This window comes from Arachis hypogaea, chromosome 4 (genome assembly GCF_003086295.3).
Source record: "Arachis hypogaea cultivar Tifrunner chromosome 4, arahy.Tifrunner.gnm2.J5K5, whole genome shotgun sequence".
NCBI lineage: Eukaryota > Viridiplantae > Streptophyta > Magnoliopsida > Fabales > Fabaceae > Arachis > Arachis hypogaea.
In genome coordinates, this window is record NC_092039.1 from 40,283,347 (window position 1) to 40,307,125 (window position 23,779).

Here is a 23,779-nt window from a genome sequence, read left to right on the forward strand (position 1 = left end):
GTTCGAGGGAAAGTTGAAAGTTACAAAGTGATGATGATGATGATGATGATTTGATTTCATTCTTCATCAACTTTGAACATTGATGAGAGAAGAGAGAAGACTCCATTAGTCAAAACTCGAAAGTGATTTTGGAGATTCAAAGATAGACAAATGAAAAATGTTGTGGGGCCTTAATATCATTTATTTTTTGTGGTTATAAATGATATCTATCCATTGCATCCATGTACATGTTTGAGTAAGAGGCAGTAGTAAATTTTAATTGGACAGTAGCTAGTAAACAGTGTTAAAAGAAAAAAAAACATTTATAATAATTAGGTTATAATTTTAACGCACTAACAATATACGATTATTCAATTGTATTTATGTATTTAAATTATTTTTAAATAATATATTTAAAAGTTAGTTGCTCTGTTAATATGATAATACAAATTAAATTTGTATAAATTTTTTTATATTAATAATGTATAAAAATTAAATTCTTATAATTATTAAAAATTAAATAGATTTAAACGTTTAGTAAAACTCAACTCAAAAATTAATTCATAAAATAATTGATATTTCACATTTATAAACATTTTAATAATTATATTTTCAAGAGACATAAAACTTATAATAACAGTTAAATTAAATTTAATTAAAAAACTAAATAAAGTTTATAGTTATAATCAAATTTTATAATTATATATCCGGATTCACAACAAGATATTTGTGATTGATTTTTATACTTAAAAGTATTTTTTTATTACTGATCATTATACCAAACAAGTAAATGAAGTGTGAATTAAGGACTCAATAATTAAGTTACCTCACATACACTTAATGTTTTGGCATATAAAACACTATTATTTTCTTTTCTTTTCAATTTCTGAAACTATTATTGTATGTTTATTTGTTTTTATCCTTTTGTACTTTAGTAAACACAGGGTGCGATCTTGTTTTTATTATAGCGGTCTTTGTTTGTGTTGATGAATGGGGTAGGTTGAGGAACTCTCAAATAAAAAGGAACGAAACCATTTCTCGAAACCCACAAGAATCTACATTCATATATATACATACCCCTTACCTTAGATAACATATACATACATCAACATTATTATTATTATTCCTAATGGAACATAACAATAACAACAATATTATTTTGCATTCTCATTGTGTAGAAGTGGCAATGGAAGAAGTGCACCATGTTGTGGCTCCACCACACAAGAGCACCTTCCAGAAGCTCAAGGCTAGGCTCAAGGAAACATTCTTCCCTGATGATCCTTTGAGGCAATTCAAGGGACAACCTTTGAAGACCAAATTTGTTCTTGGAGCTCAATATTTCTTCCCTATTCTTCAATGGGGTCCTAATTATACCTTCCAACTCTTCAAATCTGACCTTATCGCTGGCCTCACCATTGCAAGTTTGGCCATCCCTCAGGTTAGGCACTTTGCATAGTCCAAATGTTCTTTCTGTGTCGTAAACTATTTCTCCTAAAAGCCTAATAAACTTTTCCATAAAGGTACATGTAAATTTGACACGTGTTTTTTCTTTCTATTTTTTTTTTAATGTTTGAAATGTAAATAATGTACAAACTCATTTTAATTTGTGTATTATTCACATAAATAATTTTAAATTGAAACTAAATTTTTATTTAAAATAATATAATAAAGTGTAATCAGGATTGAAAATTTTAGACATTTTGTGTTTATATATTCTTTTTATTGAATTATGGATTTTATTCAGGGAATCAGTTATGCAAAGCTTGCAAACCTTCCTCCAATTGTGGGACTATGTAAGTGTATTATTATTGATTATTGTTCCACACAAGTTGTGCTATGATGGGGGGTGAGTTGTTATGTTATGTTGGTTGATTTTGGCATATATTTTTGTTGTTTATTTTAGATTCTAGCTTTGTTCCTCCACTTGTTTATGCTGTGCTTGGAAGCTCAAGGGACCTAGCTGTAGGACCAGTTTCAATTGCTTCTCTTGTTCTTGGATCCATGTTGAGGCAAGAAGTGTCTCCAACAACAGACCCTCTTCTCTTTCTTCAGCTTGCTTTCACTTCTACCTTCTTTGCTGGTCTCTTTCAAGCTTCTCTTGGGATTCTAAGGTTAATACATTAATTAATAATCACTTTTCTTCCCTTTTTTTTCCTTTTAATTTGAATTACAATTACTAGAGTTATTACTTATCACTTATTTAGACGCACAAAATTATTATAAGATTTTTTTAGTAAGATACACACGTGTCTGTCATGTGTTTTGTCAGACACGGTAAAATATATCATTTTAATTTTATAAAAGAATAGTAATAATTATTTTTTACATAATATATAGAAATTAAAAAAATTATTACATATAATTAGTAGTAGAGACTAAAAAAATATTACAAAATTGATATTTTGTTTTTTATTTTTAGTATATAGATGAGTGTAAAATGATCAGTGGGTCAAAATATTTCTCAAATAGTCCAATTAATTGTATTGCAAATCGTTATAGTAGAATTATATATATATATATATATATATATATATATATATATATGTAATTGGTCTTGTTATTTTAGTAATATTGTTTTCATCTTTCCAAATTTCTCAATTATACTACCATAATTATATTTAATGCAGGCTTGGGTTTATCATTGACTTTTTATCAAAGGCCATACTTATTGGTTTCATGGCTGGAGCAGCTATAATTGTTTCACTGCAACAACTTAAGAGCCTCCTTGGAATCACACATTTCACTAAACAAATGGGCCTGGTTCCTGTTATGACTTCTGTCTTTCACAATGTTCATGAGGTTAATTAATTACCATATATATAATTATATACTACTCCTTTTATATATATTACGAAAACATAATGCATGAACACAGAGAAAATAAAAAAAAATTATATACACTATTTTTATGTATTTTTGTATAATTTTCATTTTAATATTAAAAATAAATGACAAAAAATAAAAGAAGACAAAAATTTAAATAGTACAAACATTATTTCTCCAAAATAATATACATATACATACAATATACCACTTGCATTCATAAACAATGGTATTTGTTTCCATCTATATTGTGTCTCAAAAAGTGATTTTTGTGGTTTTATTATGTGGCAGTGGTCATGGCAAACAATACTAATGGGAATTTGCTTCTTGATGCTACTATTACTGGCAAGACACATTGTACGATATTTAATTTCCCTCCTACTTTTATTTTTCTTTCTTTCTTTCTTTCTTTTTGCTATGTAATTTCTACTGCCAGAAATTACTCTATGCTTACAAAATACATTTGAAGAAAAACTTCTCCTATACAATAATTTTCCTTTACATAGTTAATTACAATTTGTGTTATTTATTTACAGCTTTTATTAATCGATTATACAATTAATTTATATTTAAATATTTTATTTGAAAAATGATTTTAAAACAATCCATTTGGTTTTAATTATATAAAAAAATGTTCATGTTTTTGGGATAAGTAATATTTAATACTTTAGGTTTATTTGGTAACAAGATAACACTTAAAGATATTGATAGTTAACCTAAGTATTAGTTAAAAATTTCTCTCTGAGAAACATATGTAACTGCCTTCAAGTCCAAGAGTAGCAATAAGACAAGGCCATTAAGACAACGTTAAAAGATGAAATCTTTATGGAAGGAGAAATCAAACACCTGTTTGCTCTTCACTTCAGAGTTCAGGCTTTAATTCCTATGACCGAATTTAAACATGTCACAGTGGGTTCAGAGTCACGGATTCCGTAGTAACCTCTGAGTTCAATGCATTTGCACTTTTGTTCTCTTCTTGAGAAAAATATATATTTAAATAAATTGGGCAATTTTTTTATGGTAAATAAATTTGGCATTGGTCATTTTATTAGAGTTAAATATGTTTTGAAACACTTTGATCACCGTTACATATCACTTATCAATAACGAACATCACACTCAAGAGTTAAGACTTTATGAGATTTAAATTATTCTTTGTCAACTAAGATAACTACAGTTGTGTCTTCAAATTTTTCCTTAGACAAAAATATTTACAAACACTTAATGTATATTCATTATATATTTTTAAAATATATATATTAAATTTTGGTTTTTGGTACTGCTCGGTACTACCTACATTTAATTCAACAACAAAGAAGTGGTCCTCTGCTTCATCCGTTAGTATTTAAGAGATATTTTATAAGGGGTTTTGTTATTTGAACAATTTAAATAGCCAACTTAAAAAAAACAAACAAAAATTCTTCCTCCATGTAATATGCAAAATTATGTTAGTACTATGCAGAATTGTCTAAAAAATTGGTCAAAAAACTAATTTTTAATTAGTTAATTAATTTTTTTAATTTTAAAAATTTTCATTCTTTAGAAGATTTATAGTTTAGATTTTATCAAAATTTAAAGTTAAGAATTTATAGTTTAAAATCTAAAATGTAAGATAAATAAATTAATTTTTTAAACATATCTAAAATTAATTAAAAAAATTAACTCCCTAATATTATTCTTTGCTTATTACGCACCACTAAAAATATATATATGTGTAACGTTACTCTATTGCTAAAACACTAATCTAAACTAGAACCAAATTTCAGCTTTCAAATGTTTATTAAAAGGGTCTATAATCTATTATACCATAATTCCCGAAAATACCAATTTTTGACTCTGCAAGTAAACTTGGATTTATTAAAGTGCTCTCCATGTTCAAACTGTTCAAAATATTTGATATAATATAATAATGACGTACCACTCTTATTTTTGTGCATGAGTATATAAATAATGTACTCTCTCACAATAAATGCATCCATGGTAGTTGTGAATAACTCATCTAAATAAATGCATGCAGAGTATAAGAAAACCAAAACTTTTCTGGGTCTCAGCTGGTGCTCCTCTTGTATCTGTTATCATCTCAACTATCTTGGTTTTTGCATTTAAGGGCCAAAACCATGGCATCAGTGTGGTAAGTTACTTATACTCCTTTTATTCTCTTTCTATATTGATTTTCTTTTGTTAAATTCATATATTAATATATTTGAATACAAATAAATTAATTTAAATTGACCACAATGTTAAAATAACATATCAATATAGAAGGGAAAAATGATAATTTTGATCACAATTATTAAGTAACTGTGCTTTGCTAGATTGGAAAACTGCAAGAAGGAATAAATCCTCCTTCTTGGAACATGTTGCGGTTTCATGGAAGTCACCTAGGCCTTGTCATAAAAACTGGGATTATCACAGGCATTTTATCCCTCACCGTAAGTCCTATACTTTATATTTCATATTAATAAATGTTATTTTTATCGAGAAATATTAGGAACCGATATTTTTAGTATGAAACTAGAAAAACTGGCTACTATTTTTTCAAATATAAGACAAAATCAAAGAAAGTGTTGACCACTTAGAAATTTTCATTTTTATCTATGCTGTAAACTTATTGGATGTGTAAAAAACTAAAAATGTTTTACATTGATAATGCATAGAAAATAATAAACTCATATCAAGTATAATTTTTCATATAATGACCATGTAAGTTTTATATTAACACCCAATCATACTTTTACACTTGCTCTGTGTTTTAGTTTGGAGACATCAAAAACAAAATTTTGACAAACACATAGTAGAAGAAGATGCAGCATATCAATTACTGGTTCACAATTGGTTTGATCTAAACTATTATTAATGGATAAAATTGGAATGTGTTAAACAGGAAGGAATTGCAGTAGGAAGAACATTTGCAGCTCTCAGAAACTACAAAGTAGATGGTAATAAAGAAATGATGGCCATTGGATTCATGAATGTGGTTGGCTCCTTCACTTCCTGCTATGTTACAACAGGTTCAACTTTTTTGCAGCCTTAATAACCTTTCAAATGACTCCCTTTGATGCTAATGAAGTATAGCGTGAAGAAACTTACAAGTTAAGACAATGAATTTCAGGTGCATTCTCTCGCTCAGCGGTTAATAACAATGCCGGGGCAAAATCAGCCGTGTCGAATGTAGTGATGTCTGTGACAGTCATGGTGACCCTCCTTTTCCTTATGCCATTGTTCCAATACACGCCTAATGTTGTGTTGGGTGCAATCATAGTCACGGCGGTGATCGGTCTCATTGATATCCCTGCTGCTTGCCTCATCTGGAGGATCGACAAATTCGATTTCATTGTTATGTTGACTGCATTCTTTGGTGTTATTTTCATCTCTGTCCAGCAAGGACTTGCTCTCGCAGTAAGTTCACGAGTTTCTTCATGTTTTTCTCAAATTTCCTCCGGTTTTTCTATGTCATTGTCACTTTCTGGTACATCTTTAAATCAATATATCTAGATATAATAGATACATTGATAAAAAAATAAGGTATTTTTTTGTCTCTAAAGTTTACTATTTTCTTTAAAAATATTCCTAACGTTTAATTTCATTCAATTTTGTCCTCCAACATTTTTTATTCATTCAATTTTATCTCTAACGTTTCTTATTAGTGTCAAAGCTGCCCCTGGATGTTTTCAATTTTGTCCATAATGTTTTAAATGAAGTTAATATCTAGGGATAATTGACACAAATCGAAAACGTTATGGATAAAATTAAATGAAATTAAACGTTGGAGGTATTTTTGAAGAAAAATACAAAAGTTAGACAAAAAACAAACTTTACTCTCCATAAAACGATGCACCAAAAAAGGTCAACGACATAAAAAAAAGAACATAAAGGAGTAATTCACTAATTCCTTACTTTCTCTAGATAAAACAAGATCCACTGTTTTTTGGATATATCCTATTTATGCATCTTAAACAAAGGAATGACTAGAATGCAGAGACATGCATATGTGGAATTACAAGTAGAAAAAAAAAAAAACACACATTGGAGCTCTTTTTGATTGACAAGTAATGATTGTACTGTTGATCAGGTTGGATTATCAACATTTAAGATCTTACTGCAAATTACAAGGCCTAAAACAGTTATGTTGGGAAAGATACCAGGGACAGACATATATAGAAATCTTCATCAGTATAAGGAAGCTGTGAGAGTACCTGGTTTTCTCATTTTAAGCATTGAGGCTCCCATCAATTTCGCTAACATAACATACCTCAATGAAAGGTTAGTTTCAGCCTTACATATTCAGTAATGTAAACTTGTTCTTGGTGCATTGTTTTTGTTTCCTCTGGTACTCAACATTGGCATGTCAAATTTAGGACGTTACGATGGATTGAAGATGAAGAAGACAACAAAAAGGAATACTCAAGCCTTCAATTTGTGATCCTGGAAATGTCAGGTAAGATCATGAGTTAAGACATACTAAAGTTGAAAATTCATATTGTGCTGATTTTCTTGTTACTAAGTTTTATGTTGCAAGGTTTCACTAGGTTCATAGTTTCTAGGAATCACTAATTTACTCATGTTCTTCCTTCTTACCATGTAAAGGGTACTCATCCAACAAAAAAACTAATGTGCATCGCATCTTTTTGGAATTTTCAGCTGTGAGCGCCATCGACACAAGTGGAATTTCACTTTTCAGGGATTTGAAAGCAGCATTGGAAAAGAAGGGAATTGAGGCAAGGATCCTAAACGGTCATTTACTTTATTTATTTACACACTTTTTGATACATAAGTCTAAAATCTGCATCTCAAATGTGACTAATTCATGTGACTTTTTGACAGCTTGTGCTGGTGAATCCACTCGCCGAGGTCATAGAAAAGCTGAAAAGAGTAGATGAAGCCAACGAATTCATACCAGCACAAAATCTGTTCTTGACAGTTGGAGAGGCCGTAGCTTCACTTTCAACAGCAATGAAAAACCAATCAACCATCCCAGAGGGAGCACACACAATTATGCCACATTACTGATAATTTAATTAACATTGCACAATAAATCATCCAAAAAAATACCAAAAAAGAAAAGAAAGTTGTGGCGGCGGCAACTGCTGCAACCAAGCTACCTTCGAAGTCATATATAATGAATCAGTGTAGCATCCTATAGCGTAAATGATTGTGTTAAGAAACTTTGTCATTTATGCTTCTGCTTATTAGTTGTTACCTTGCAAGCATTTTGATCTAGTTAAATGGAAAACCACTTGGTGCTTGCTAGTTCAAGCATTCAGAGTGATTTACATGTATAATACATAATTTAGAAGGAAAAGTTTGCTTAATTGTAAGTTATAACTAGATATGGTGTTAATATCCGCTTCTCATGTACTCTTGCAATAGGTCAAAATTAAAGCAATTAAATGAGAGGTAAAATGTGTTTATATTCTTGAACAATTTCTTATTACTGCAGCAAGCAGGGTAACCCCCAGGTGCGATTTAAGTTGACTTTTATTTCCACGACTATACCATATTAAAACTAAAATAATCTTAAAAGAATAGAGAAGATTGAGAGGGAAAAGTCATAGCAATATTTTCTATTAGTAACAGGGAAGTATTAGGGTACGTTTTTTTCCTATCCTCTTTAAACACATTGGTAATGTATTTTTCACATGCTACACTCAAACATTCACCAAATTGGTTTATAGGCACCACAATTGTGCTTAGTTTGACTATCAATTCCCAGGCATCATGATCACAATGTATTTAAGGTAGGGTTAAGTTAATGATAATACAATTGATTAGAGAGAACAAATGAAAATTTATGATTATACTCAACAAGATATTGACTGAGTTTCTTTCCTAAATCTTTATTCACAATCCAAGAAACTTGCTGCAAAGAATTTGACATGCCGAAAACCGATGCGTATATGGCAACAGGACTCACGAGACCTTGTTGCCATCACAGCATTATGACAGAGGAAACCCCAGTATATATGTCACACAAAGATCACAAGATCACAAGACTATGATTAGAGCAAAGAATCAGATGAATATTAAATGCCATAAATTTAAAAAGAAGACAGATATATGGATCAAACTATTAAACTAATAGCAAAAATCATAAATTAGTTACTCAATTCTAACAAGCCAAACTTCATGTTGAACTTCTTCTGATTATAGGCCAGCATTTCACTCAAGCTACAATCTAGGTTCCGCTGCTTTAGAAGTTTGTGCCGCGACTCTAACCTTCTTTTGAGGCCATGACGAAAGAAGCAAGGATAATCAATGACTTCATCGACTTGTCTCCCCATCACGTCCACTAAAAACCTAATCCTTGGCTCTAAAGAATTCTGTATGCTCTTGATCAAGATAGGAGGAAAACCAACAACCAAAGCAGATATTTGTGGGTCTTGAAATCCACATTTCTTTAAGAAATCATAATTGGGCACCAAAGCCTTTTTTGCATCTCTACTTAAGATTGCAGGGAAGTTCATAGCTACAGCCTGAAGATCTAACTCACTTAGGCCTATCGACCTCAGAAACTCTGAAGTCGGCCGGAGCCTCTTGTTAACACTATAACCCATTATAAACGGGAACTTCATTATGACTTTTCCAATCATTCCATCTTTATCAAGACCAAGGCTAACAAGGAAGTCCACAATCTCTTTCAACTTTGTTTCGATGCTGTAGCTGATAAGCCGAGGGTTGATCAGTATCACTTTCCCAATTTGCTTCTCAGGTATGCCTAATGCCTGAAAGAATGCCAAGAGGGGACAGAGCTTCTCTTCGACGCTGTGCGAGAGTATGTGAGGGAACTTGGCAATGGCAGAGGTGACTTCATGGGGTTTTGTTCCTAGTGTCCTGAGACACTCAACCATGGGGACAATCTTCTCGTTGAGGTCCAGGGCCAGGATCTTGGGGCATTTCGAAACAATGGAAGGAATCTTCCTCTCTTGAATTCCAATGGCTCTCAAGTATTCCCAATTCTCCTTTGCTCTCTCTTTCTGAACACTCTCTAGGCGTTTGCACTTTCTGAAGATTCCATGTATGCTGTTATCATCAAACCCTCGATCCTTGAAGAACCACATCATGCTACTCCCATTGTGGGTGCCACTGATTTCCATCTTATTCTAAATAATAAAAAAAAAAGGAAAAACAAAAATACATTTATAATTTTGATGAATTAGCTTAACAACTAAGCTAACACCGCCTAACAAAGTATATTTCTTTAAGAAGTAACGAATTAACGACACACAAAGCAAATTTGGTTTCATATGAAATTGGAATCCATTTTATAGTGAACTTTGCAAAAAGTAATGAAATTTTTCACTTGCAGAGAACAGCCACATAAAATAATGAAAACTATACCAAAAGGAAAAAAGAAAAAAAGAAAAAAAGAAGAAGAGAGATTATCTCTTACCTGTGGTTGTGGTGCGTAGTGATAGCACAGGAAAACTGATAAGAGAAGAAAAGAAAATAGGGTAATGACAAATAGGGTAGTGATAATGTTTGAAATTGAGTTAAGCAAAGCTATGCTATGCTGCACCTCATTGACAGTGTGTGTGTGTCGAGTGATTGAGGGATGAGAGGAGGAAACAACCTCTTCCACTGTGATGATGATGATGATGTTGATGATGACGACTTTACACCGATATGAGCGAACGACGTCGTTTTCTCTTATTCTTTCTAATTTCCTTTTAACAAAAAAAAAAAAAAACCATCTTACATCAATTATTTTTAACTAAATTTAATTTTTATGTACTATTGTAAAAGAGTATTACATATCAAATTGTATATATAGTTTTAATAAAATAATTAATTTTTAAATTCACTATTTAAATAATCTAAACACATAAATTTAAGTAATTGCGTAAAAATCTTTATATAATTTTCACTAAAAAAAATATATATTTGAAACTTTAGAGCTAAACTTGCTGGAATGAGTTCAAAATATAATTTTTTATTCTCATGTCATGAAAAATATTTTATTTTTAATATATAAAATAATATTATATGAACTTTAGAATATAAAAGCGTATATTAAACTTATATTTATATTTAAAATAAAATTTTATAAATAATATAATCAGATTAGATTCATACCTACAGTTAAATACGAATAAAAATATTAAAAATAATTAATAATTAACTTTTTATTCATAAAAATATAATTTTTTAAGATAAAATTTATATAATTTTTTTATATAAAGTTGATAACTAAAAATTATTAGATAATAATTTAGTTAAATTTATTAAATTATTTAATAATTTTTAATTATTAATTTTTCGTGAAGATAAGTGGAGGTGAGTTTTTATCATTTTTTAAATAATTGGGTAGTGTTAGGGAGTCAATGACTTAAGCGTACAATAGACTACATCTTTGGTCCATGAATAACCATCAAGATACTAGGATAATAAACATCTCATATCATAAAATCACTCATTCCAAAAATCAAAGATCGAACTCTGACCTTTCGAATCTAAAACTCTAATATCATGTACTCATCCTAAAAACATAACCTGACAGAACAATGTAACATTAATGGTGATATCTCTAATACTTTATAAACCTTCATTGTACACATTATACGCTTAGACCATTGGCTCCCTATATTTTCCCTAAATAATTACTCCACTGTTAGAGAAATTAATGATTTTTATGTTAACACTTAAGTGGACGATGTTATGATGCATTTAGGTTTCATTTTATCCACAACCTCTATACATACATACAACCGTTAAAAAAACACTCCCTCGAATATCTCTCACCCTCTCATGTTAACCCTCCCACCTCCGATCCTCCTCTCACTTCAAAGTATTTGGTGATGAAAATGTAGCGAAAAACTTGTTCACGTAAACATTTTTTCATTCTTAGTCATACACAGTTGACAAATTTGTGTGGTTAACTCCGAAGAAAATAAGAAACGAAAACTTCCCTTAAGGCCTTCTTTCCCCCTCCAACTCTTCCTCTTCTTCTATTCCCACATTTCCATTCCACTACTACTATCCACTTTTTCTTAGCCATATTACTTATTATTGTTGTTCAAAATATATTTAACATTAAAGCACGGGGAGGGTGCATTATTATTATTGCCCTATTATTGCCATGATGCTCAACATTCTGGTAGGTTTCAATGAAAAATTGAAGAATGTTATCATGCGAGGGTGATTTAATTTTGACGAAGACTATGAGAATTAAGAGACGCAACGATGGTGGTGAGTCCAAATCTTGAACATGCTTGTCATGCACGGTATTTAATTTATATGGCTGTGGTCTATGTCCATGTACGATTTGCCTGTATTTGCGTATCAATGAATTTTTAACTCAAAAATATTAGGTAGACACAAAAAATAAATAGTTAAATTATTTGTGTATTAATATATATTTGTTAAATTTATTTTTAATGTGTATCATATATGGTAATTATTTTTTGTGTCAGGTTATAAAATTAAGTAGTCTAAATATTTAGATGCTCATATTTTTTTGTTTAGCAAGCTATTTTTTTGTTTGGCATCAGAGTTCTATTTAAGAGTTTAAGGTAATATTCGGAAGAGAGATAAAGATGGAGACTGAAAGATTAAGTCACAGTAGATATAAAGTAGATGATATAAAGTAGATGACAGACTAAAATAAGAATAAAACTTTAATTTAATTTGCATAAAAAGGTAAAGTTAGAATTAATTAATTAAAATGAGAATATTTTAAGTATAAAATATTATTAAAGTTTTAATCTCTATCTCCAAAAATTTTAGTCTTTCTTATTGAAATACTAAAATTTTGAGAATAAAAAATTTTAGTATCAATATCTAAACCAATAAATATGATATTAAGTTCCAGTCTTTCAATCTACATCTCAGTACCTCATCCACTTAAACAATCGTTGAAATTTATATTTCCTTTTATACATATGTAATTCATTAGCCGACAAATTTTTAAATAAAATTAAATTTACGACAAATTAATCATTTATTGTTGAACTAAAAAATAGTGTGAGAAAAAAAAATAAATTAGAGAAAAGATGCTCATATATAGTTATTAGTAGTAATCATAAATTAGTGAAAATAATAAGTAATTAAGTTTTGCTTGTACACTTGTTTTAAAAACTATTTTAATTTATTTTTCAGGCATATACTCATAAAAGAGTAAGTAGCCAATGAGACCCACTCTTATTTTTATATAAATATAAGTGATCATGTTATATGTACATACAAAAGTTAATCATTAATTTATATAAAGTATAAAATATATATTAAAAATAAATTAAATAATATATATATTTATAAATACATAATAACTAATTTGATAATTATTTATTAATATACATATAATAATTTTTTTAATTATTATGTATTATTAATGGTTGTTACGCTCTTGCACCGTTGTCCTTCCAATGATGTATGTGATTTGCTTCATTATATATACAGGGATCCAAGGTGACATGATTGATGAGGTAGCTTGAAGAAGGATGTTCAAGTCAAATTAGAAGTAGTAGAATAATAGTAACATAATTTCATGGAGCCTAGCAGCAGTAGTAATAATAATAATAATAATAATACTAATAATAATAATAATAATAATAATAATAATAATAATAATAATTGCATGGAAGAAGTGAGAATGGACGTGCAGTACCCGCCAGTTGTGGCACCACCTCATAAGAGCAGCCTACAGAAGTTGAAGGTCAAATTGAAGGAAACTTTGTTCCCTGATGATCCAATGAGACAATTCAAGGGTCAACCATTTGGTACAAAAATAGTCCTTGCTGCTCATTATGTGTTCCCTATTCTTCAATGGCTCCCTCAATATAGCCTCAAACTCTTTAAATCTGACATTATTTCTGGTATCACCATTGCTAGCCTTTCAATCCCTCAGGTTAATTAGTTACTCATTAATTTATTATTCTTAATTACTTTTACTTTTAATTTTGTCTATAATATTTATTGACAAAATTATATATTTATGTATAAATATATATTATTATTAACTTATTTTTAATATATATTTTTTAATTTAACTTATATTTTATACCAATAATTAATTTAGTAATTGATTTTTAATATACACCTACCATGATTGATTTATTAATTATCCTTCAATGATGGTTATTTTTTTTTATCAGGGGATTAGTTATGCTAAGCTTGCAAGTTTACCTCCAAGTTTTGGACTTTGTGAGTGCATATATATTTCTTGGGTTTATAATTAAATAATTATAACTTAAAAGTTTCAGAACACATATTAAAAATTATTAGGAATATAATTTTAAGCATTAATGACATAAATATTATATAAAATCATCGTCTAATATAATTAATTTCACGTTTTGAAGATCATTAAAAGTTTACCATACAAGCATGAACAAATAGTTTTTCCTTTTTTATTAATGTATCAATATGTAATGAGAAATTCTTAGAGGTCAATAATTTTAGTAATTTTAGTTATTATTTGACTAGTCTAAATATTAAATTATTTTTAATAAATAAATTTTATTAATTTATGCTTAATAAATATAAATACAAACTATATATATCTTATGTATAATATTTTTGTAAATATATGTACAAATTATAACTGGTTATGTATTAACAAAAAATAATAATATTTTTTAGTCATATAACATTGCTCATATATAATTATTGAATACACGTATAAATTAAACTATTTTTTTAGTGGTGCATTAAAATTAAATCCAATTATTAAAGCTATATACATACAACTATAAAATAGAATTATCTATATTGTTACAGGGAGGAGAAACTTTTCTTTAAAAAATAAAAAATTAACGCACACCATTTACACGGTAAAATGACAAGTATATGAATGTTGTGTTAGGAAGTTTGGGCTATTTAATTTAGTTGAGAATATAACATAGGTTGGTTTTGCATGTTTTATTTATTTCAGATTCTAGTTTTGTTCCCCCACTTGTGTATGCTGTTCTTGGAAGCTCAAAGGACCTTGCAATTGGTCCAGCAGCTATTACTTCTCTTGTGTTAAGATCCATGCTTACGCAACGAGTGTCTCCCACATCACAACCTCATCTCTATCTTCAGCTTGCTTTTACTTCCACTCTTGTTACTGGTGTCTTTCAGGCAGCTCTTGGTATTCTAAGGTTAACATATCTTTCACTTTTCTTCCTATCTCAATTCCTAGCTGTAGAGTAGGGGTATCATGTTTACGGTAGAACATTCAAATATATTTGTTGGAATAGGAAATAGATCTTTTTAATTTTTTTTAACACTTAGAGAATAAAGTGTAATTTTTCATTATTAATTTTATAAATAGAATTAAAAATAAATATAGAAAAAAAATAAAAGATAAAATTAGATAATTGATATCATCCAGTTTTTTTTTCAACGAAAAGAATCCACTTTCCTTAAAATATGATATCATATATTTAAATGTCACCTAAGTATTAATAAGATGTTAATTTTTTTCTATGAAGATATTTGGGTTTAAATTTTGATTAATTTGTTTAGTTACACTTTAAATAAAAATAATATTTTTATAACATACTAAAATCAAATTTTATAATTTATCATCTAATAATAAAAAAATAAATTTAAGATCTTTTTTGTCGTTATGATAGCTTTTTAAAAATAATATTTATTAGGAATATCTTTTGTTATTGGCTTAAATTTTTAGAAAAAATAATTTTATAATATAATATCAAAATTTTTATAAGCTAAAATTTAATGGCTTCAAAAAAAAAGTTTAACATAAGACAAAAAAAAAAAAGCAATCTATGCACATTCATCTAAACTCAAAAAAAACTTAGATAAGAAAATATTTTAAAAATATAAATATTTATATACTTCTTCTTATTAACTTAAATTTATTTGTTAACAATATCATAATGATATTTAAGTGTGGCACTCATCATTTAACAGCTAGTAATTTGGAGTAGGTGGCTAAATAAAATCTGATGGACTATTATAACAAACAATTGCAGGCTTGGATTTATCATTGACTTTCTATCAAAGGCCATACTTGTCGGATTCATGGCTGGAGTTGCTGTAATTGTATCTCTGCAGCAGCTTAAGAGTCTTCTTGGAATCACAAATTTCACCAAAAAGATGACCATCGTTGATGTATTGAGTTCTGTTTTTAGCAATATTCACGAGGTTAATTAACATATATATAACTCCCTCTAATATTATATATCATTATTATTTCAATTTTCTCACACATGAATCCTATTCTATTTCATCTTTAATTTTGGGTTCTCTGCAGTGGTCTTGGCAAACAATAGTAATGGGCGCTGGCTTCTTGATTCTACTACTACTAGCAAGGCAATTTGTATGTAACTATATATATATATATATATATATATATATATATATATATATATATATATATATATATATATATATATCATGAGAAAATACAAGGAACTAACTTTTAATTAGCCAACACTAGCTAGAAGAATTTTTTTGTTAAAGACTTATAATTTAAGGTTCAGAATTTTGTAAATATATGTGATATATGTACACTAAAATCAATCATTAAATCAGTCACAAATAAAATATATATTGGCTAAATAAAATATATATTTATATACAAATATATAGTAGTTAATTTTTAGTATTATGTAGTATTTTTGGACTTCTTATATTGATAATTAACGTACTTGTAAATTCAGAGCTTAAAGAAGCCAAAATATTTCTGGGTCTCAGCTGGAGCTCCTCTTCTGTCAGTAATAATCGCAACTGCCATACTTTTTGCAATTAGGGGTAAACATCCTGCCATTGTTGTTGTAAGTATGATGCAATATAAATTCATGATTACCATATGTATGTAATGTAATTATATTACTAAACAAATGTATGTATATATTTATATGTATTGGTAGATTGGAAAGCTTCCAGAAGGAGTAAATCCTCCTTCAGTAAAGATGTTGTATTTCGAAGCAACTCATTTAGGACTGGTCATTAAAACTGGGATCATTGTTGGTATTTTATCCCTCACTGTAAGTTTACAACTTATATATGTCAGGATTTTTTTTCAATGCCTTAACTTGGATTATAGTAACTAGTGTACTGATTCACTCTTTTATATATTAAATGTGCAAACAATATTAAAAATTCAATTAGTTGTTGAGATGATAAAAGTTTATATAAATCTACTTAAAGGTCTTTAGTTTAAATTTTGATTACATAATTAATCAATTAACCATGATATAATCTTTTTTGTAAATTATAAAAATTACTAAACATCAAAATGTTTTAAAATTCTCTCTTCATAAATTAGAGAGAGAAAAGGGATTATATGTACATATAATAATTAAAAAAAAACAATGATGATAAACTTTCTTTTTGTATATATGGCAGGTGCTTGGTGAGAAGTGAATATGAAGAGTGATTGATAAATATAAATATATGAAAAAATTAGATAATAATATTGGGCGATAAATGATCTAGTAGAGAGAGTGTAGTAATATTTTTTCTTGGTTTTAAGTAGAATAACACAAACAGAATCTCTAATGACTTTCAAAAAAATCTCAAAAAAGTATAAAAAATTTTACTTATTTTTTATTTTTTGTAATTTTTTATTGTGCAATTAAAATTACAAAATATAATTTTTCTAGTCACAAAAAAAAACATATATACAATTTTTCTAGTAATTTTTATAAATTGCAAAAAAATTATACTTTGATTAATTAGCTAGTTAAATTATCATAACTTTGATTAAATTAGGAGTTAATATTAACTGGAAGAAGTTAATTTATTTTATCTAGTAGTTATGAAACATATCTCAAAAAATAACTTATCTTTTATTTTAAAGAGAGATGAGTAGAATTCATCTAATAAAAAATATTTAAAAAAATGTTAGATACCAATTTTTTAAATATTGTCATTATATAGTATAGTATAAATATTGAAGTATAGATATAGGATAGATTAATGGTAAATAATAATTTTTTGAAACAGGAATCTATTGCAGTTGGAAGAACATTTGCAGCTATAAGAAAATACAAAGTGGATGGTAATAAGGAAATGATAGCTATTGGGTTGATGAATGTAATAGGATCCACCACATCATGTTTTGTTACAACAGGTATTATATAGTACGGTCTCTAATTATTAAGTAAAAATGTATGTTAAATAGTTGAGTAACAGATTAAACCATCTATTTATATATTTCAGGATCATTCTCTAGGACGGCTGTGAACCACAACGCAGGGGCAAAAACAGCGATGTCGAACGTAGTTATGTCGGTGGCAGTGTTGGTGACACTCTTGTTTCTGATGCCATTATTGCATTACACACCGCATGTGGTGTTGGGTGCAATCATAGTAACAGCAGTCATTGGCTTTGTTGATATACCTGCTGCTTACCGTATTTGGAAGATTGACAAATTCGATTTCGTTGTCATGTTGACTGCATTCTTCGGTGTCATTTTTATCTCAGTTGAGTATGGCCTAGCTCTTGCTGTAAGTTTCCACATTCATCATATCCTCTAAACTTTGATTCACATCTAATTTATTTCAACCATAGTATATAGTCACAGTATAACATATATGTTAAAATAATAATATTATATAACTAACAAATATTAATATTTTAAGTTAGTATTTATCTAACAATAATAATTTATACCTATAGTTATGGAAGTTTGTATCTATATTTATCAGAATTTATATATATGAATCGATAAAAATTTATTTATTAAAAATAATTTGGTATACTAAAATCTATTGGCCATCTAAGATTTTTTGTATGTTAAAATACACATTAAAAATAAATTAAACAAAATATATATTTATATAAATATGTATTTATACATAAATACATAATAAATAATTTGATAAATGATTTCTCTTTTTGGTACTTGTTTTGATATAGTAATTAATTAATACATATTGCCATATTGGTACAATAAAAACCTAAATGAATAAAAAGCGTGGTTTAAAGTTTAAACTTTTTTAAAATGTATGATTTGATTCTGTAGTTAGTTTTCTTTCAACTTTACTTCTTAAAATAATTATGTTAATAAAAAACATTTTTTTAGGATTTAAATTGTGCATTTTGAAAAAATAAACTACACATAAACAAAGTTCAAGAATAAATTGCATTTTTTTTTCAAAAAAACTAAGGTCCCAAGAAATTTAAGAAGCCTTATTATAGTAGCACCCTTCTTGGAGGTTGAATATTTGAAAAGAAAAATCAAATTATGTGAAAGTTGTTTGATTCATCATTATGATTGACTAGAGGAAATGCTGATCATGGTGATGATATCAGGTTGGTTTATCAATCTTAAGGATCCTATTGCAAATTACAAGACCAAAAACAGTAATGTTGGGGAACATACCAGGGACAAGATTGTATCGAGATCTTCACCATTATAACCAAGCTACAAGAATTCCTGGTTTTCTCATTTTAAGCATAGAAGCTCCCATCAACTTTGCCAACATCACCTATCTCCAACAAAGGTTGGTTTAATTTAATTTTAAAGAGTAAATATCTAATTTAGTCTCTATCCATTTTTACGAAAGATAAAGCAGTTTCAATAAAAAAAATAATATAATTCCTTAACTTTTTTATTTTAAATAATATAATTCTTCTATTAAAAAAATTATTAAATAATAACAAAAATTAATTTTGTTAAAATTTTAAAGTTTTACAAAATTCTTTTCACTATTTAGCAATATAACTAATTATAATTACTATTACCACCATCTTTTTCATTCTCATCATTATCACTTCTACCTTTATTATTTATCCTCATTATTATCACTTCTACCTCTATTATTTTTATTATGTAATCACATTTTATTATCATTGTATCTCCTCGACCGTCATCATCACAAAGATCAATATTATTATCAACATTAATATTCTCTTTTTTTATTTCTTATTGGATGTTTTTTTTTCCTTTACAAGATATTCATACTATAATTATTTTTTTCTTGCAACATCATTTTTATAAATAGTTTTTCTTCACTTAACTATTATTGGTGTAGAAATTTTTAAAAACAAACTTATTAATAGTTTTTGAGAGTTTAAAGCCCCAACAAAATACAAATAGAATAAACTTCCACAAAATTATTTATTATTATTATTTAATGAATTTTTAAAAAAAATCGTATTATCCCAAAATAAAAAGATTGAGGATCAAAGTATTCTTTTATTTTTTTTTACAGAAATTACTTTGTCTTTTGTAAAAATAGACAAAAGCGGAATTGGGTATTTATTCTAATTTCAACTTTACGGTCTTTTTATCTCACTAAATTATTATATTGTTTTCAAGTAAATCAAATTGACCTATGTAAATTTCACTGCAAGTTAAACTAGTTACCTAAATTTTGATGGAGTCAAATTAGTTTCTAACCTTTTATTTGTCTTCATATCATTTGATTATCTTCAGTATAGATATAAAAATGACATGGAGAATTTGATTTAATATGAAAATTTGATGGATCATCAATTTAACTAATAGGTGAAATTTCACGATCAATTTGAGCATTTATTCGTTAATTTTCTTTCGATTGATCAATTGTTCACATTTATTCTAGGACTTTGCGATGGATTGAAGAAGAAGAAGAAAGCATGAAGGATAACTCAGTTTTTCAGTTTGTGATATTGGAGATGTCAGGTAGTACATTATTATTGTGAATAACTATATATAATATCTGTTTGTAATTTTATCAAACTTTACTTCTTGCGGATCATAATACTACGCAGTAATAACGACAAGACGTTTTGGGATTTTCAGCTGTGAGCAACATAGATACAAGCGGAGTCTCACTTTTTCAAGAGCTGAAATCAGCATTGGAAACCAAGGATATTAAGGCATGAATAATGCTAACTCACTCATACATATTCTCATATTTTTTTTTGGTGACTGTACATATTCTCATATTATATCAAATATCATGCGCACATAAAAAAATATAAATATATATAACGGTCAAATCAATTATAATATATATATATATATATATTATTTAATTTATTTTTAATATATATTTTACCATATATTTTATACAAATAATTAATTTAATTTTTTTTTTCTTTTACTCATGACATAATTGTATATATCACATATCTTCACACCCCTTTGGATGGACATGTTTGATAAAAGACACGTTGTTTGGGAGGAGATAGATATAAACCAGTGACATATGTTACTTTACTTTTAATTTTCTCCCAAAAAAAAATAATAATAAATAAAAAAATTGTCTGAATTTTATCTATTGAGAAGTTAGAAAACGAAAAATAAGGACAAAATTATAGCTTTTCTATCTTATATATAGGAATAATGCTAAATAAATAAGTTTTTTTAATTAAGCTTTTAATTATTTTTTTTCTCTTCTTCTTCATCTTCTTCTTTTTTTTTTCTTCTCCTTCTCTCTTTTTTTTTCTCTTTCAACAAGTTTTTTTTCCTTTCTCTTTTATATTGTTTGTTATTCATATAGAATTTTTGTATTATTTTCCAAAATTTTGTGTTGACTTTAAAAAATGTCTGTGTTATTAGATTCAGATTTAAAAAAATAGATGAAAAAAACTAAGTAACCTGTTTGACATATGTTTAAAAAAAATATTCATTTAGTACTTTTTTATGTGTAATTTTTGTATATCTATTCTTTTGTATATGAAATATTTAAATTATGGTGGTGAGAAAATTAAATATGATTGGTCAGTTTAGTTGGGATTATAAATTAAAGAAGCTCAACTGATCGATCCACTTCGCTATAAAATTCAATTGAGAATAAAAATAATCAAAAATTGGTAAAGCAAGTGAAACATTAAACTAATTTGATTTTTTATTGAAAAATAGGTTTAAAAATTAAATTTTAGAAAGATTAATTTATACCATATATTATTTTTATTTGAAAAATATATTAGAGATTCATCAGAATTTATTATTTTTGACCATTATTTTAAATCACCAACTCAATTCTTTTAATTTAGTAATTCAACAACATAATTTAACTTATATTTTTAAAAATTGATTGACTAATAATTAATAATAAAAAATAAATTTTAATAATTCTCTAACATTTCTTATATATTCTCAAAATATTGACTTAAAATTCAAACTAAAAAAAGTGATGAATACCTTTCTCAACTATTAAATGGGTTTGTGAATTTATAATAGATAACTACAAAAATATTTAATAACAAAAAAATTAACCAAAAATAAATAAAATTTATCTTATTTATATTTATTAATTATTATTAAAATTAATAATATTAAATAAAGTAAATTTGAGCTGTTTTTTTGGTGTTCCTTGACTAATTAAGATGTTGTGATGTAAAACAGCTAGCATTGGTGAATCCTCTTGCTGAAGTGATAGAAAAGCTGACAAAGGCAGATGAATCTGACAGCTTCATTAGAGAAGAATACCTCTTCTTGTCTGTTGGAGAGGCTGTTAGAAAACTTTCATCAATAATGGAGAACCCCCCTTCAGTCACCATGCAACAAGAGCAGCCACCTTACATGTAAGTACCAACAATATGCACATCCATTAAAATCATACTGATCAATTTTTTTTGTTAAAATATATTTTTTTTTCTCTAATATCTTTAAAAATATCTATTTTTAGCATTTAATTATTTTATTTAATTTTATTTTCAACGTATTTAATTTATTCAATTTTATTCTTAATATTTTTAATTTATATCAAAATTATTTTTAAAGGTTAACTCTATCTAAAATGTTAAAAATAAAATTAATTTTAACATAAATAAAAAATATTAAAAATAAAAATAATAAAATTAAATATTAAAAATATAAAAAAATACAAATATTAAAGATTTTTTTTGTCATACTATACCACTTTTATTAACAAATCATCGAAATAAATCAAAAAGACCACTTCTATAAAGACATTAAAAATATTTTTTTAAGACATTTACATGTGTTATGATATTATTGGACATCTTTATTAAACCGGTTAATAATTTATTTTTTAATAAACCAGAACAAAATCGATTTATTATAGCAATAATAATAAACTCAATTGTCCGCATTATAATTATTAGACCCGATTTGATCCGATTGATTTACACAATCTAAACCGAATCATGTTTAAATTTTTTGATAAAAAGACAAATATATTTCTGATTTTTGTTTTAAAAATACATGATCCAATGGATTATGTAAATTGATCGGTTCGACCGAATCTAATAACAATTGAGTTTATTGTTATTGTTGTAAAAAATTCGATTTTATTTTAGTTTGTTAAAAATTAAAAAATAACTGATTTATTAATACGTCAAATAATAATGCAATACATAAACGTTTTTAAAAAAGATATTTTACGCGTCTTAATGGGAGCATCCTCGATGAACCAATACCATATGCCAACAAGATCATTGAAAAGCGCCGCATTTAGAAATAGAGGATATTTTTCGGATTTTCTTGTATCTTTTCGTTCGAATTTGCTATTACTATTCACGAAATTTGAAAGGTACAAAAGGAATGATTCAAGAAAATTTGAAAAAGATTCTATTTTCAAATGTGGTGACACGTGATTTTTGGATGATTTTGGGAATAGTCTTGCTGACATATATAGTATTGGTTTATTTTGGTTGTTTGTTATATACAATTTTATAATTATATATGCTTCTTAAATTATACAATGATTATGAATATCCATAATATAATTTTTGTGCAGGTCCCCTCCAACAGAACTCCCAGTAGAGTCGCCTGAATACTCTAACAACGTTTAACTGCGTAGTGAACTGTGGAAAATTGGTATGAAATTCAGCCATTTCATGTTATTGATTGATTGCCTTCATGTGCTTTTGTGCACACATGATCACAATGAAATTAACTAGTGAATATTGTATACACGAATCACAAATAAAGAGATAGATAGTCATGTATATAGATCAAGATATTTGTAAGTTGTAACAATTATAATAATATTGTATTTATAGGTTTTTCAAATATTAGAATAATTAATTTAGTTAGTGATGTAGTACTACATGTATTGAGAATCACTAAAAGTTTATTACTGCTCTTCAATTTTGATACTACACTTCAATTTTCCTGTCACACAATG

General features: G+C 27.3%; 3 protein-coding genes across 3 annotated transcripts; 2 read left to right on the plus strand and 1 right to left on the minus strand.

The window, feature by feature from the left end:
- The first annotated feature begins 943 nt into the window (after positions 1 to 943).
- Positions 944 to 8,225, plus strand: LOC112796716 (probable sulfate transporter 3.3). Its single transcript, XM_025839293.3, has 13 exons — positions 944 to 1,417; positions 1,724 to 1,772; positions 1,883 to 2,090; positions 2,607 to 2,778; positions 3,094 to 3,159; positions 4,819 to 4,932; positions 5,117 to 5,233; positions 5,686 to 5,812; positions 5,914 to 6,200; positions 6,874 to 7,064; positions 7,160 to 7,239; positions 7,443 to 7,519; positions 7,626 to 8,225. The coding sequence occupies exons 1-13, from the start codon at positions 1,109 to 1,111 to the stop codon at positions 7,809 to 7,811; spliced, it is 1,983 nt and encodes a 660-aa protein (XP_025695078.1). The 5' UTR covers positions 944 to 1,108; the 3' UTR covers positions 7,812 to 8,225.
- A 575-nt stretch (positions 8,226 to 8,800) lies between these two features.
- LOC112796717 (transcription termination factor MTERF6, chloroplastic/mitochondrial) lies at positions 8,801 to 10,434 on the minus strand. Its single transcript, XM_025839297.3, has 2 exons — positions 10,192 to 10,434; positions 8,801 to 9,901 (listed from the first exon to the last, which is right to left on the minus strand). The coding sequence occupies exon 2, from the start codon at positions 9,893 to 9,895 to the stop codon at positions 8,897 to 8,899; it is 999 nt and encodes a 332-aa protein (XP_025695082.1). The 5' UTR covers positions 9,896 to 9,901; positions 10,192 to 10,434; the 3' UTR covers positions 8,801 to 8,896.
- Positions 10,435 to 13,284: 2,850 nt separating this feature from the next.
- Positions 13,285 to 23,444, plus strand: LOC112794838 (probable sulfate transporter 3.3). Its single transcript, XM_025836813.3, has 14 exons — positions 13,285 to 13,644; positions 13,892 to 13,940; positions 14,671 to 14,878; positions 15,719 to 15,890; positions 16,000 to 16,065; positions 16,409 to 16,522; positions 16,619 to 16,735; positions 17,697 to 17,823; positions 17,913 to 18,199; positions 19,008 to 19,198; positions 20,282 to 20,361; positions 20,482 to 20,558; positions 22,033 to 22,211; positions 23,390 to 23,444. Exons 1-14 carry the CDS (start codon positions 13,285 to 13,287, stop codon positions 23,442 to 23,444), a joined length of 2,082 nt encoding a protein of 693 aa, XP_025692598.3.
- Positions 23,445 to 23,779: the final 335 nt, after the last annotated feature.

Coding starts and splice junctions, on each gene's coding strand:
- LOC112796717 (XM_025839297.3), bottom strand. CDS start 9,895: ATGGAAATCAGTGGCACCCACAATGGGAGTAGCATGATGTGGTTCTTC.
- LOC112796716 (XM_025839293.3), top strand. CDS start 1,109: ATGGAACATAACAATAACAACAATATTATTTTGCATTCTCATTGTGTA. Junction 2,779..3,093: donor TCTTTCACAATGTTCATGAG/GTTAATTAATTA, acceptor ATTATGTGGCAG/TGGTCATGGCAAACAATACT. Junction 3,160..4,818: donor TATTACTGGCAAGACACATT/GTACGATATTTA, acceptor AAATGCATGCAG/AGTATAAGAAAACCAAAACT.
- LOC112794838 (XM_025836813.3), top strand. CDS start 13,285: ATGGAGCCTAGCAGCAGTAGTAATAATAATAATAATAATAATACTAAT. Junction 20,362..20,481: donor TGTGATATTGGAGATGTCAG/GTAGTACATTAT, acceptor TGGGATTTTCAG/CTGTGAGCAACATAGATACA. Junction 22,212..23,389: donor CAAGAGCAGCCACCTTACAT/GTAAGTACCAAC, acceptor ATTTTTGTGCAG/GTCCCCTCCAACAGAACTCC.